The sequence below is a fragment of the Neophocaena asiaeorientalis genome, unplaced genomic scaffold (genome assembly GCF_003031525.2).
Source record: "Neophocaena asiaeorientalis asiaeorientalis breed wild unplaced genomic scaffold, Neophocaena_asiaeorientalis_V1.1 scaffold129, whole genome shotgun sequence".
Classification (NCBI taxonomy): Eukaryota; Metazoa; Chordata; class Mammalia; order Artiodactyla; family Phocoenidae; genus Neophocaena; species Neophocaena asiaeorientalis.
Genome location: NW_020172446.1, coordinates 2,507,937 through 2,520,482, shown reverse-complemented (window position 1 = coordinate 2,520,482; position 12,546 = coordinate 2,507,937). Strand labels below are relative to the sequence as shown.

At 36.4% G+C, this 12,546-nt stretch overlaps 3 protein-coding genes across 7 annotated transcripts in view; 1 reads left to right on the top strand and 2 right to left on the bottom strand.

Annotated features, from left to right (window-relative positions):
- The window catches only part of OMG (oligodendrocyte myelin glycoprotein), a 15,719-nt gene extending 4,238 nt beyond the window's left edge, over positions 1–11,481 (bottom strand). Inside the window, exon 1 of the mRNA XM_024736694.1 lies at positions 11,365–11,481. The gene's annotated coding sequence lies outside the window, so the exon portion shown is untranslated. The remainder of the gene's footprint in view (positions 1–11,364) is intronic.
- The window catches only part of NF1 (neurofibromin 1), a 243,002-nt gene that overhangs the window by 174,950 nt on the left and 55,506 nt on the right, over positions 1–12,546 (top strand). The gene's annotated exons all lie outside the window — the stretch shown is intronic.
- Positions 2,794–11,508, bottom strand: EVI2B (ecotropic viral integration site 2B). The gene is made up of 2 exons (XM_024736680.1): positions 11,365–11,508; positions 2,794–4,555 (listed from the first exon to the last, which is right to left on the bottom strand). The coding sequence occupies exon 2, from the start codon at positions 4,538–4,540 to the stop codon at positions 3,182–3,184; it is 1,359 nt and encodes a 452-aa protein (XP_024592448.1). The 5' UTR covers positions 4,541–4,555; positions 11,365–11,508; the 3' UTR covers positions 2,794–3,181.

The window sequence follows — 12,546 nt, the reverse complement described above, 5'->3', positions numbered from 1 at the left end:
GGGCTTCAGTAGTTGTGGCACGTGGGCTCAGTAGTTGTGGCTCACGGGCTCTAGAGCACAGGCTCAGTAGTTGTGGCACACGGGCTTAGTTGCTCCGTGGCATGTGGGATCTTCCCAGACCAGGGCTCGAACCCGTATCCTCTACATTGGTAGGTGGATTCTTAACCACTGCGCCACCAGGGAAGCCCTGTTTTTTTCTTTTTTAATAGTGTTTGTTTTACATTTAAAAGTTTTATGTAATTGGACTTCCTTTTTTTTTTTAATTAATGCTTCTGGATTTTGAGTTTCAACTAGGAAGGTTTATCCCACTTTCAGATTATAAAGGAATTCACTCATATTTCTTCTATTTTTTATATAATTTAATATAATTTCATGTTTTATATTTATATCTCTGATTTATTTGGTGTTTATTCTAATGTAGTATGAATCCAGTTTCACCTTTTTCAAGTACCTATCCAGTTGTCCCAATACTGATTTGAGATTTGAGTCTGTTTCTGGACTTTCCATTCTGTACCATTGATCTGTCTAATCATGTACTAATATCGCAGTGTTTTACTTATAGGTGCCCATATATTTTGCTACTTTACTTTTTGTTCAGAACTAGGTAATAACAACAATTAGAGTCACTCTCATCTAATTCATTGTGTTGCCCACCACCAACACCAAATGGAATACATGTGTGATAAATGTATGTTGCAATGTGTGAGGTAGGTGCTCTTTGGTCCTATGTTAGTGAAAAGAATGCTGAACCAGGAGTCAGGTAACAAACTCAGCTTTCACTACCACTTCTAAGCAAGTCACTTACTCTCTCTGGGCCTGTTTTCTCAGCATTTAACAAATAAAAGGAGCTGAACTAGATGGTCTTGAGGGTTGTCCTGAATCTGGTTAATGGGATCTGGTAAGAGCACCACTGGTGTGTAGTATGTAGTTCAGTCTACCTTTTATTCCCCTGTGCCTTGTCCTTTTGCCGTAGTCATGAAATAAACTTTCTCTTCTGAATCCTGCGTCTTTAGTCTTTTCTGTAGGTTTTCCTTTGTTCCAGCGTTTTCTCTTCTGCGTTTCTTTCTGCTGATTAGGCAAAGGATTGCCGCTCTTTGGCTGCTCAGCTTCCACTGACCTCAGTGGGGAAAATTGCATTCAGTAAATAGGAATTACTTTCCCCCTGGCAGAGAATTTCTTAAAAAACAAAAAGCAGCTGCTGACAGGAGTCTGTTCTTCCGTTGTACAAAGAACAGAAGGAGAAAAGCTGCCTCTGTAGTGTTTGAAGAAATCAGACACGACTATGACCAGGTCATCAGCTCTTTGATTTGTCTATGAGGGTTGGTATTTCCCAATACTTCTCCTTCAAGAGGTCAGGAAAAGAAAGTGATGAAAAGGAAGAACAGAAGTATGGAAAGAGCCCGTTAGGTAACAATCCTATATGTAAAGCAAGAAAGGTTATGGTGATTTAAGGCATGTCAAAGTCTTGACCAAATATAAAAACTTTATACTTTATTTACCCTAACTAGAATACTTAAAATTCAAACGAATAAGCAGAAATTCTTAACCTCCTAATTGTTGCTAAATAAATTAACCTCAAAAATGGTAAGTTTGAAAAATACATGAAAGAACTTTTTAATGTGGAAGACAGGAAAACCAATGTAATATGACAATAAACATCATGCTTATTCGAGAAAAATAAGAAGTGCAAAGGAAGTGTGTCTGCAGATAAAAAGTTTTTTAAGAGTCAGTAAAGTACTCTTTAAAAGATTTAAAGAGAAACATTGTATATAAAATTTCAATGTCCAGAAGTCTGCTAGTTTTTATTAAGATGGAGCTTTATTGGTTTCTTGAACACCAGTGCTGCCAGTAAATACTGTATTTTATTCTGAAAAATCCCAGAGCTATGAGAGGTTCTCCAAGGGTAGGTTACCACTGTGGCCTCCATCTTTCATTCTAAGTGACTGTCCCCCGAGTTCGGGTGGGGTAAGGCGGGAGAATGTGCGCTTTTGGGCAGAGGAGCACTTCTGCAGGCATGGGCTGGCATCTCCACGAGGATCAGCCAGTGGACTCTCTCCGTCTTAACTTTGACAAAGATTGGGCCCGCCCCTACTCTGATAACTCAGATTTATCACTTGTCAGGTAATGAATAAAAGATGAAATTCTGTGTAAGAAAAGTAGTTAAGAGTTTTTTAAAGTTGAGAACCATCTGTATTTTGATACAATCCTTTTTTTCTGAAAAAAGTCATCCGAATTTGGAATGAAGCCATAGAGGTTTGGTGTGTTTTTTGGGGGTTTTTTTTTGTTTTTCTTTTATAAGATTTCATTTTTTGGGGGTGCTTGAGGCATATAAAGAAACTTTGGGAATTCCCTGGCAGTCCAATGGTTAGGACTCCACACTTTCACTGCTGAGGGCCCGGGTTCAATCCCTGGTCATGGAACTAAGATTCCACAAGCTGTGCAGCACAGCCAAAAAAACAAGAAGAAGAAACTTTTTAAAGTGGTTAGTTCTAAAATTTGTGTTCCCCCAACAAGATAAAAAAAAAGTCTACGTTTTATGGTGTGTGCTCGTATTTTTTTCAGAGTAAATGTCCCCAACTCAGCCCCTTAATTTGATGCTTTAATATGTTTGTCTGACAGTTTCCAATGAGAGCTAAAAGGAAATTTATTCTCAAATAGACATGCATTTTAATCTCTCATCCCTGCAAACTTGGAACATTTATTTAATACCTGAGGTATTAATTTAAAACTTAGAGTTTTGTTTAAAACTTGGAGTATATATTTAAATTCTCTCACACACACACTCCCTCAAACTTTGAAATGGAAAAATAAAATTTTATTTATTCAAGGTAACTTTATACACAGCTTTTCAGGAAAAAAAAAATCTATTGGGTAATAATAAGCATATGTAGATTGCTTATTTCCAAAATGGCTAAGTTATTGATACACATACCATCCACATATGTAAAATGTACTATACATTAAAGTTAGGGCCTATAGCCAGTAAATAGACCACTGTTATATAAATTTTTTTTTAAAGTTCCACCTATGCACATAGGCTTTGAGCAGATTTCAGGTAGTTCCTGAATAAAAATCAAAATTGGCTACCAATTGCCATTTAATGTATTTCATCACATGAAGAAAAACAAAAGATTGGAGTCCTTTGAGAAGAATAGAAAATCAGCTAAAAAGCAAGTAGTAGTTATAACAGTTCTGCAGGTGGGGGTGGCAGGGATTCATTGAGATTTTGATCAGAGTCAGGAGGACTAGGGAACTGCTGACACTGGATCTCCTGGTTTTTCATAAAATCTCCTGGAGGCAGGGTCAAGTTAAGTGAGTCAGGGGGAGGTGGAAATGACTGTTTGAACTCAGAACCATGATCTTCACAGACTTGATTGGGGCAGTCCAGAGGTGGTGGGAGATTGGTGGAATCATTTGGAAGAGGAGATACAGTTGTCACTGTGGGTCTGTCAGATTGGTTACTCGCCTGTCCTTCCAAATCAAGAGGGGGAGGAGGCGGTGGAGGCGGATCTGCATCATCTGAAGAGGAGACAGCAGTGCCAATTGTTGATCCGTCAGCACTGTCTTCTGATGTGCCATTTGCTTGATCTTTTATTTTCTCTGTTTTGGGAGTGTTAGAATCTTCAATGTTTTCGTTTGATTCAAACAACTTAATTTCTAAGTCATCTGCTAAAAGTGTGCTTTTGCTTGGTTTCCAGGCCCTAAGTGAAACAATTGATGTACGTTTTGGAAACACTTCATTTTCTCTAATGTTATCCAGACATACGTCAGGGGTTTCACCATCAGCAAATGGAGACCTACCTGCCCAGTTTTGATCATGTAACACTGGTTTTCGCAAGCATTTCCACAATACAATCATGATTATAGCTACCACCATAGAAGTCAGAATTAAACCCATTAATATGGCCACTATTGAATTAGAATTGGTTTTCTGTGGGCTCTTGATCTTAGTGGTAGTTTCTAGGTTGAATCCTGGTGTACTCCTAGGTGAACTTCTGACAGTTGGTGTTGGTTGTATGGATAGATTATGAGCAGTTGGTGGTATTGATTTTCTAGAGGAGGTGTGGATAGATGATGGTTGTTGAGTGGGAGTACGGACAGATGGTGGTGGTTGTCTGGTAGAAGAATGCGCAGGTGTTGATCGTTGTCTGGCAGAGGTGAACACAGGTAGTGCTGTCCCTTGGGAGGAGGTGTTGGCCATTGGTATTGGTTGTCTGGTGACATTATAGGCAAGTGGTTGTCCAGCAGAAGTATGTGCTGCTGGTTTCCCAGAAGACACATAGACAGCTGGTGTTGGTTGTCCAGCAGCAACTTCGGCAGTTGTTATTATTGGTTGTCCAGAAGAAAGGTTGTTGAATTGTGTTGGTTGACCCAAAGGATTCTCTGTTGTGCTTTGAGAATTAGTTGAGACATATGACCTTGATGTTCTAAATATAGGAGACTGTGGTTGCTTCTCTGTTGTAGCTGCTTCTGTCTCTGAGAAACAAGTATCGTTCAGATGTCCACAAAACAAAATTATGGTGAAATATTTGGGATCCATTTCAGAATGTTTCCTCTTTACCAGTAGTTTTATAATAAAAGAAAGAAAGACAATTACGTATCATTTACTATCTGGCATAAAGTAGGTAGGTATTTGATAAGTATTTATCTTTCTAATTTAGACTTGATACACTATAGGCTAATGTGACCAACTCTTAAATATACTCTAATTTATCATATAACATTTGGAATTCATAGGCAGTGATCTCTCTTCTTTCATAAGATCTGTACTTGGCCCTGCTGCCTCTGTAGGTTTATTACATTACAGTCCTTCGTTTCACAGTCATACGTCTCAAATGCATAGGCTCTATATGCTGGTACCATGTGCATGCTACTTTTTCCTCTGTTTACTGCTAGAAATACTTTGATCCTGCTGCCTCGAAGGACACCAGTAACCGTCTATTACCTAATCCAGTGGTCTTTTCTTTCTCTTTTTTTCCTCTCTTGATCACATTTGACACTGTTGATTACTCCTTCACTGCTATTCGAGTAGCTCTTCGTAGTCATCTTTCTTTCATGCTCGTCTCACTAACTCCTGTCTTTCTCTTGCGTCCTAAATATGGTACTTGATAACTTGATATGTACTCTGTCCTCACTCTTAACTACTTTTCTTAATCCTGAATCTGTAAGGTTTCAGCTCTTACCTTTATGCTCTAACTCCCAAACCTGTATATCCAGCCTAAATTTCCTTAATTCTTGTTCCATCTGTGTGACTTCTTGGTGGACATTTCCATTATATATATCACTATCAGCAAATTGAACATATTAAAAACAGAATTCATCTTCATCTCGATAGTGACTCCTGTCCTAACTTCTCTATTTTTGTTAATGGTACTTACCTTTGTGAGTTTCTCACGCACAGAATCTATTGTATTGAGTAATCTTTGCAGCAGCATCAGTGTCCAGCACAGTGTCTTTATATTAGGATCTCATATTTTTAAAGGATTCGATTCAACTCATTGTCCTAGGCTCAAAATCCTCAAGTGCTCGTTGAATCTGGTTGAGTAAGTAGTCTTGCTGCTGCTTTCACTTATTAATTGATAAACACCACCATTGTGTCAGGCCCTGTTCTGGTTTAGGAGATAACCCCCAAATTTTTTTTTAAGTTTCTATTGGTAGAAACAATAAATAAATGTAATAATTTGATAAGTTTTCTCACAAAGGTTTGCAGAAGATGCACAGAGGAACTAAGCTAGCCTGGGAGGGCGCCAGGGAAGATTTCTCAGAGAAGTAAAACTTGAACTGAATCTTGAAAGGTCTGTAAGAATTAATTAAGCAAATAAAATATTCCAGCCAGGGGGACAACATAAAAGAAAAGAAGGCACGTCTATAAGTTTGTGGGATGTGGCAGATGCTAAAACTTGAAGAGTTTTAAGTTCCAGTTCTACTTCTACCACCTAACTACCTATCTAACCATGAGAACTAGTCACTTGATCTCTCCTGTTCTCAAATGCCTTCTCTCTCAAGTGAGGATGCTTTTCAGCTCCGTGTGTAATATACTTGTTTTGTACATCATTAAACATAATGGTAACTATTTGGTTATTTCTTAACATTAGGGAAAGGAAAATCTCAGGGTTTTAGATGCTGGTCTGTATGATTTGAAACTATAGTTTTCCTCTGATTTTTAGGCAATCTGAGAGAGATTTGATGGTCTGTGCAAGATACAGTAATAGAAGAAGAACTCCCTCAAGTTTTGCAAATAGATTTTTCAGTATATTTGAGTAGTTTTCATTGCTTACTCCTCTGCCACTCGGTACACAGTAGAAGAAAAGACGTAATTTTTTTTTCCTGTACAGTCTCTTTATTTTCTCTGTAATACTTAAAGCCTAAAATTTTAAAATATTTCTCCTTTAAACCCCCTGCACACTGCTGATGAATTAGTCTTCTTACAAGCATGTATGGTCAGGTTACTGTTCCCTTGCTTGAGAGTTCCCCATTGCTGTCAAGATAAAAATTCTAAACTGAATTTTCTTCCACCTGGCTCAAGTTTACCAGTCCAGATTCATATCTCATGACTGAAACTTCTCATTCCTTATCTTGCATACTTCCTAAACACACACTTTTTTTTTTTTTTCCTAAACAGACACTTTTCATTATGCTATTTTTCACCCTCTGAGAGTGTGTTCTTTCTTCCAAACCCAGCCTCTTCTTCCCCCTCTGGCTGCCTAACTGAACCTGTCCTCGTCTGTCAGACCTCAGCTTAAATTCCCTTCTTAGACCAAATTCTCTGTGACTGACCACAGCCCAAAGAGCTCAGCCATTCCCTGAATCCCCGAAGTTCTTGTTATCTTTTTAGTTCCTTAGATAATTCTTCATGTGTGTACCTCACTCACACTTCTTTTCTCTTAAATAATTGTGTTTTTTAAATTACTTTTCACATTTTCTTTTTATTATCCCCACCCCCTCAAACAAGATTTTAAAGAACCTTGAAGAAGGCAGAAAGAAACAAAGAAAATTCCTTATCTGGAACATCCTATGTGTTGCACCGTCTCAGGTGTTTTACATACTTCATTTCATTTAACCTTTAAATAACTCTGAGAAAGATGGAGTAATCCTTGATTTATAGATAAAGAGACAAATTCAAATGCTTTAAGCAATTTGCCGAATGTTATATCATTATTAGTGGCAGACTGGGAATTTATACCCAGGACCATCTGATTCCAAAGCATATGCTCTATTCTACCACCCCCAAGCTGCCTCATGTCTTTATATTTTGATTCCTTTACAGCAGAGTGCTGTATATGTCAGCAGCTCAGTAAACGCTTAACCTATATTGGGCTTCTTGGTTCTTTTCCACGTCAATTTTTCACTGTTTATTAATACTTCTACCAGAATGTAAGCAGAGAAGGTAAAATCTGAGTTATTAAATTATGCTTTATATCAACTTTGCAAAAGGTTTAATAAGGAAAAAAATTGAAACTTTTGGCGTAAATATGGGAATTTAAATCATCTCTAGTTGGTTATCATCCATGCAATTCCTACCTCCTCCTATTCTTACAGATTACCCCTTCTCCCAAAAAAGGCCTCATTGGAAAGTGTTATTCTTTAGAGTTTCACTTTAGTTTTCAAAAAATGCCATCCAAAGCAACAGAAAACATAGGCCATGAATTGTCTTCACCAAAAAAATGTTTCTTCTTTTGTGACTTTTCTTAAATTTTTTTCAAAAACCCACACAGTTCCTTTTTTCAGTTAGCTGAAAAAGGCATTAAAGAAGAAAAGAACCCAAATAGGAATATAATTATCAGCCCAGTTTCGTCTGTAAGATAATTTTGATAGGTTCATAGCCTCTTTTGTCAATAGGAACGTCGTAGACCTTCAGTGCATGAGATTTGCCACTTGTCATTTAAGGGTTACAGCGATATTAAAACCAAATTCTATTTTTTACCTATCCTACTCCTTTCTCCAACTCCTCAGTTAGCTATCTAACCTCCTAGGGTCTGCTACGTCAGAATACTAGAATGTCTTAGAATTCTACTACAGCAATTCAGAATAGTCCAGAAAAAAGGAACAGGATTTTAAAAAAGAATAAATAGGGGGTATAATAGTGAAGAAACTGGCTTTTTTTTTTCTAGTTCAGAGACAGTGAGGCCAGTGTTTCTACCAATGCAGAAAGTTATTTAACATATGTATTTTAAATGTATATATAAGCCATGTATACCTGAAATACCAACATTGCTTCTGCAGGGAAAGAGGGTAGAAAGAAAGAACCATATGGGGCAGGGGAGTAAAAAGGAGGAGAAAATGTTGGATAAGATGAAATGAAAAAGGAATACAAAGAAATACAAAATAACACAAAGGAGAAAAATAAAGCAAAACTTAGAGTAAGCAGCAAATACATGGAAAAGGGGAAGGTAAGTGGATTAGAGAAGGTATTGAAGAAAAGTTAATAAAAAAGCTGAAGAATAAATAGTGATTATGCATTTAGCAAGAAGTTAGGGTAGAAGGTTAAAGTGAACAAAATTAGACGTTGGGGGAGAAGATTGAAGTAGAAGAAAGAAGGAACCACAAAATGCTGCTCTCTGTCTTTGCGGATACAGGGAACCAGCAAAGAGGAACGATCTTCCCAAAATGGAGGACAGGACTTAAATCACCCACCTTCTCAAACTCACTTACCTTTCATTTCAGGCTCTCCTATCTGTTCTAAGTATCCTTAAGATTCCCCACCTCCCTTTTTTTCCTGGCACTACCCAGAAGCATACTTGTTAATTACTCTAAATAACCTATGCACAATCTATATAGCATTTTCCTAGAAATCCCTTAGTCTGCTGCTCAGGGAAACCCTGAATTTGTCTACTTTTACACGGCAGTATTTTGCTCATTATTTTAGTTTTGGACTTTGAGGTTTAAGTCTGTGATTTTGGTCCTTTGTTTTTCCTGAATATAGAACATTTTTTAAAAAGAAGAAAAAAACCAGCTGTTTAAGCATTTTAAAGGCAGTTATAGTGAAGTAGGAGTCCCCATATATCAGACATGTTCTCATAAATATAATGCATAAGTACATAAAGGATTTAGCATTTAAAATTGATGCTAAGTTGGATATGATAAGAGAGATGTCATTGTCTTTTAAGGGGGATCAAGGAGATTTGGATAGCATATCCTAGACAAGGCAAGTGTAGGTAGCAGTATCAAAAATATCATTTGAATTTCGGTTACTTTGATATAATGTTATAATATAATAGATTAAAATTTAGTGTACCTAAATTTTATTGTATCTCCAACTAGTAATGTTATGAAACCAGAAAAGGAAGAACACAGCAGTTCCATATCTTGAGGAAAGGCAGAAAGGGAAATTAACTTTGAACTATGTTAGGAATTATTCGATGACTATTTTTTATCAGTAGTAATAGCTACCATTTACTGAGTACATGCCAAATGTTCAGCACTATCCTATTTTAATGAGCAAGGTGATGTTATCATCATCTTACAGATAAAGCTGAGGCACAGAGAAGTTGGGTAACTTGCCAAAGTGTCACAGCTCTAAACAGTGGCACTGATACAGAAACCAGTCAGTCCTGTACTAGAGCTCTTTCCTTCTGTTACATTCGTAGTAAAATTATGAAACAGGAATGCTTTATGAGGGGAGGAGATGTGAGCTCTCTGGGAACAGATATGTTAGTAACTTTTGGAGTTAGTCTTGTATAAAAGGTTGGACAAGAACTACCAGGAAACCATTTTAGTCCTGTGCCTATGAAAACAGCTATGGGAGTTTTGAATGGTTAGCCTATAAGCTGTCATATTTGAGGTGATTTTTAAAGATTGGACATTGACAGGCATCAGATTTATATTTAACAATTTCAGACTTATTCAGAATTCATAATTTCCTTCTGAGTAGAATTATATAGGCATTAGTTGAAAAACACAAGCACTATTAAACTCTACATTTGAGACTGACCCTTTAAAAATATATAGATGGGATGTCCCTGGTGCAGTGGTTAAGAATCCACCTGCCAGTGCAGGGGACACGGGTTTGAGCCCTGGTCCGGGAAGATGCCACATGCTGCGGAGCAGCTAAGCCCGTGCGCCACAACTACTGAGCCTGCACTCTAGAGCCTGTGAGCCACAAATACTGAGCCCACATGCCACAAACACTGAGCCTGCGTGTCACAACTACTGAAGCCCACATGCCTAGAGCCTGTGCTCCGCAACAAGAGAAGCCACCGCAATGAGAAGTCCGAGCACTTCAACGAAGAGTAGCCCCTGCTCGCCACAACTAGAGAAAGCCTGCACGCAGCAACAAAGACCCAACGCAGCCAAAAATAAATAAATTAATTAATTATTTTAAAAATATATGTATATATATAGACAAGTCTTGCGAAAAAAAAAAAGAGATACAAATCTTTATTTTTTTAACTTCTGTAATAGTTACTTAGAAGAAATCCAAAGTGGACTTATATGAGGGAAAGTCGTAAGTATTTAATGAAATGTTGAAATAGGATATCACCACCCGCTTTATAACCATTATATTACAAGTCTATGTAAACTCTTTGCAGTTTTTATTTTGGAGGATATTCACTTTGTAATTGTCCAGCTTACTTACAGAATAAGCATCTTTTCTCCATATTAACAACTTTCTATTCTGTGGGTATTTTTTTCTGTATCTATTTTACACTGTTTACTAAAGACTCAGATTATAATACATGACATAAATATGTAGATGATATGAGTATATATATACACATTTTATCATAACAGTTTTCTCTTAGCTGTAAAAATGAAGGATAATATTTTCATGTCATCATTATTACTTAAATTTAAAATTCTATTTGTGTGAAAAATAAAGCATATATGATGATAACTGAATATCTCATCTAATCACCTTTGGGTTTTTTTTTTTTTTAATTAGGTGAAGGTGACCATTCTTACCATGGAAACTAAAGGGGATTAAAAAGTAAAAATAATTTAGGTCTATGGATTATGCTTATATACAGGAGAATTTTATAGACAGCAAATCAGAACTTTTAGCAATCGGTATTTTGGGGTTGTAAATTCAGTCATATCCCCATGAATTCTAGTTTTATTTCCAACCCTTAGCGTTTTCTGTCATGGCTATAGATTTATTTATTTTAATTACAGAGCTAAGGTCAACATAGTGAATCAATAAACTTTAAAGGGTTAATATTATAGAAACCTAGGTGAAAATTTTTCTCCATGGCAGGCTCAACACTGAATTTTTAAAATTCCATGCAACAAAACCACAATACCTGTTATAGACATCTTTAGACTCTCAGACTTTAAGTTTAAAACAGTAATGAAATTTTAGTTTTAAAAATAAATTCTGTATAAAGCAAAGATCAAACCAGATTGCCAGTGTGAAAATTGTCTTACCTCAGCTCTTAACTTGTTTTGCAGAATGCTGAATTCTTGTTCTAACTGGACATTTTGGTCATTTGGCTAAGAAAGCAAAAGGGGTGGTTCAGTTCAGATTAAAAATGGTCCTTTAGCAAACTGAAATGGTTTCTGTAGAAAAAGAGGAAGTTTATCAATAGTTGGTTCCGGAAGTGCAGTAAGCCACAAAATGACTAAGAAATGTACTACTTTAACAGAATTTATTTTGAAACAGTTTGGAGCTACATGATTTGAGTGCTTTTAATTAACATTTATAGGTAAACATTTGAGACTCTCTAGTAATGTGATTATATAGTTTAGTTATTTAAAATAGAACCTTGGAGAGAAAACTATATGTTGTAAGGAAAAACTGCCAGTCAGGTTATTACCCATAGTGAGATTTCTTTTCATAACAAGTGAATGATGTGTCCTGTTTTCTTGTATGACCTTAGGCAAGTCGCTGCACTTCTGAGTCACCATTTCCTCCTCCGGAGGAATATTTCTATTATTGAGTTTTGTGAGGATTAAGTAAGATAACATAACATGTGTAAATGCCTTACACACAGTAGATAGCCAGTAAATGTTAATGTTATTTCCTCATACATAATTTAGGCTAAGCCCAGGTAAAAGTGTGATTAATTTTTGACCAGATACTTTCCTAAATGATTTTTGAGTTCAAGTCCACAGCTCTTTGGTTACCCACAAAGTAAGTGTCGGTGCAAGGTAAAATAAACTGGGAATCATTTTTTAAATAAGTTAACTAATAAGCAAAGTATGTTGAGAAGAGTATGAGTCAGTCTGAATACAGATTTCTTTGGGCATGTCACCTTCTAGCCTCTTCCCTCATCTGAAAAATGGAGATCATAATTCTTAATTTATAAATGTATTATGGAATTAGATAAATGTAAAGTGCCTAGCATAGCACCTATTATAGTAGATACAGTAAGCATTAAACCATGCCCCGCTTTCCCCTGGTCACGGCAGAGGAACACAGATTGTTAAGACCTAGTTCTTAACTTCAAGGCACTTAAAACTTGGTACAAAAAGAATAGTTTTTTTTTAATATGCTATAAACTTATTTTATGTAATATAATTAGCTATATGTATAGTATACAATATGCTATAAACTTTTAAAATATGGTATAAACTTTTGTTTCACTATTTCTAAATCCCTGAATTAAT

Excerpts from the sequence above, each read along its gene's own strand:
- EVI2B (XM_024736680.1), bottom strand. The coding sequence starts at position 4,540 with ATGGATCCCAAATATTTCACCATAATTTTGTTTTGTGGACATCTGAAC.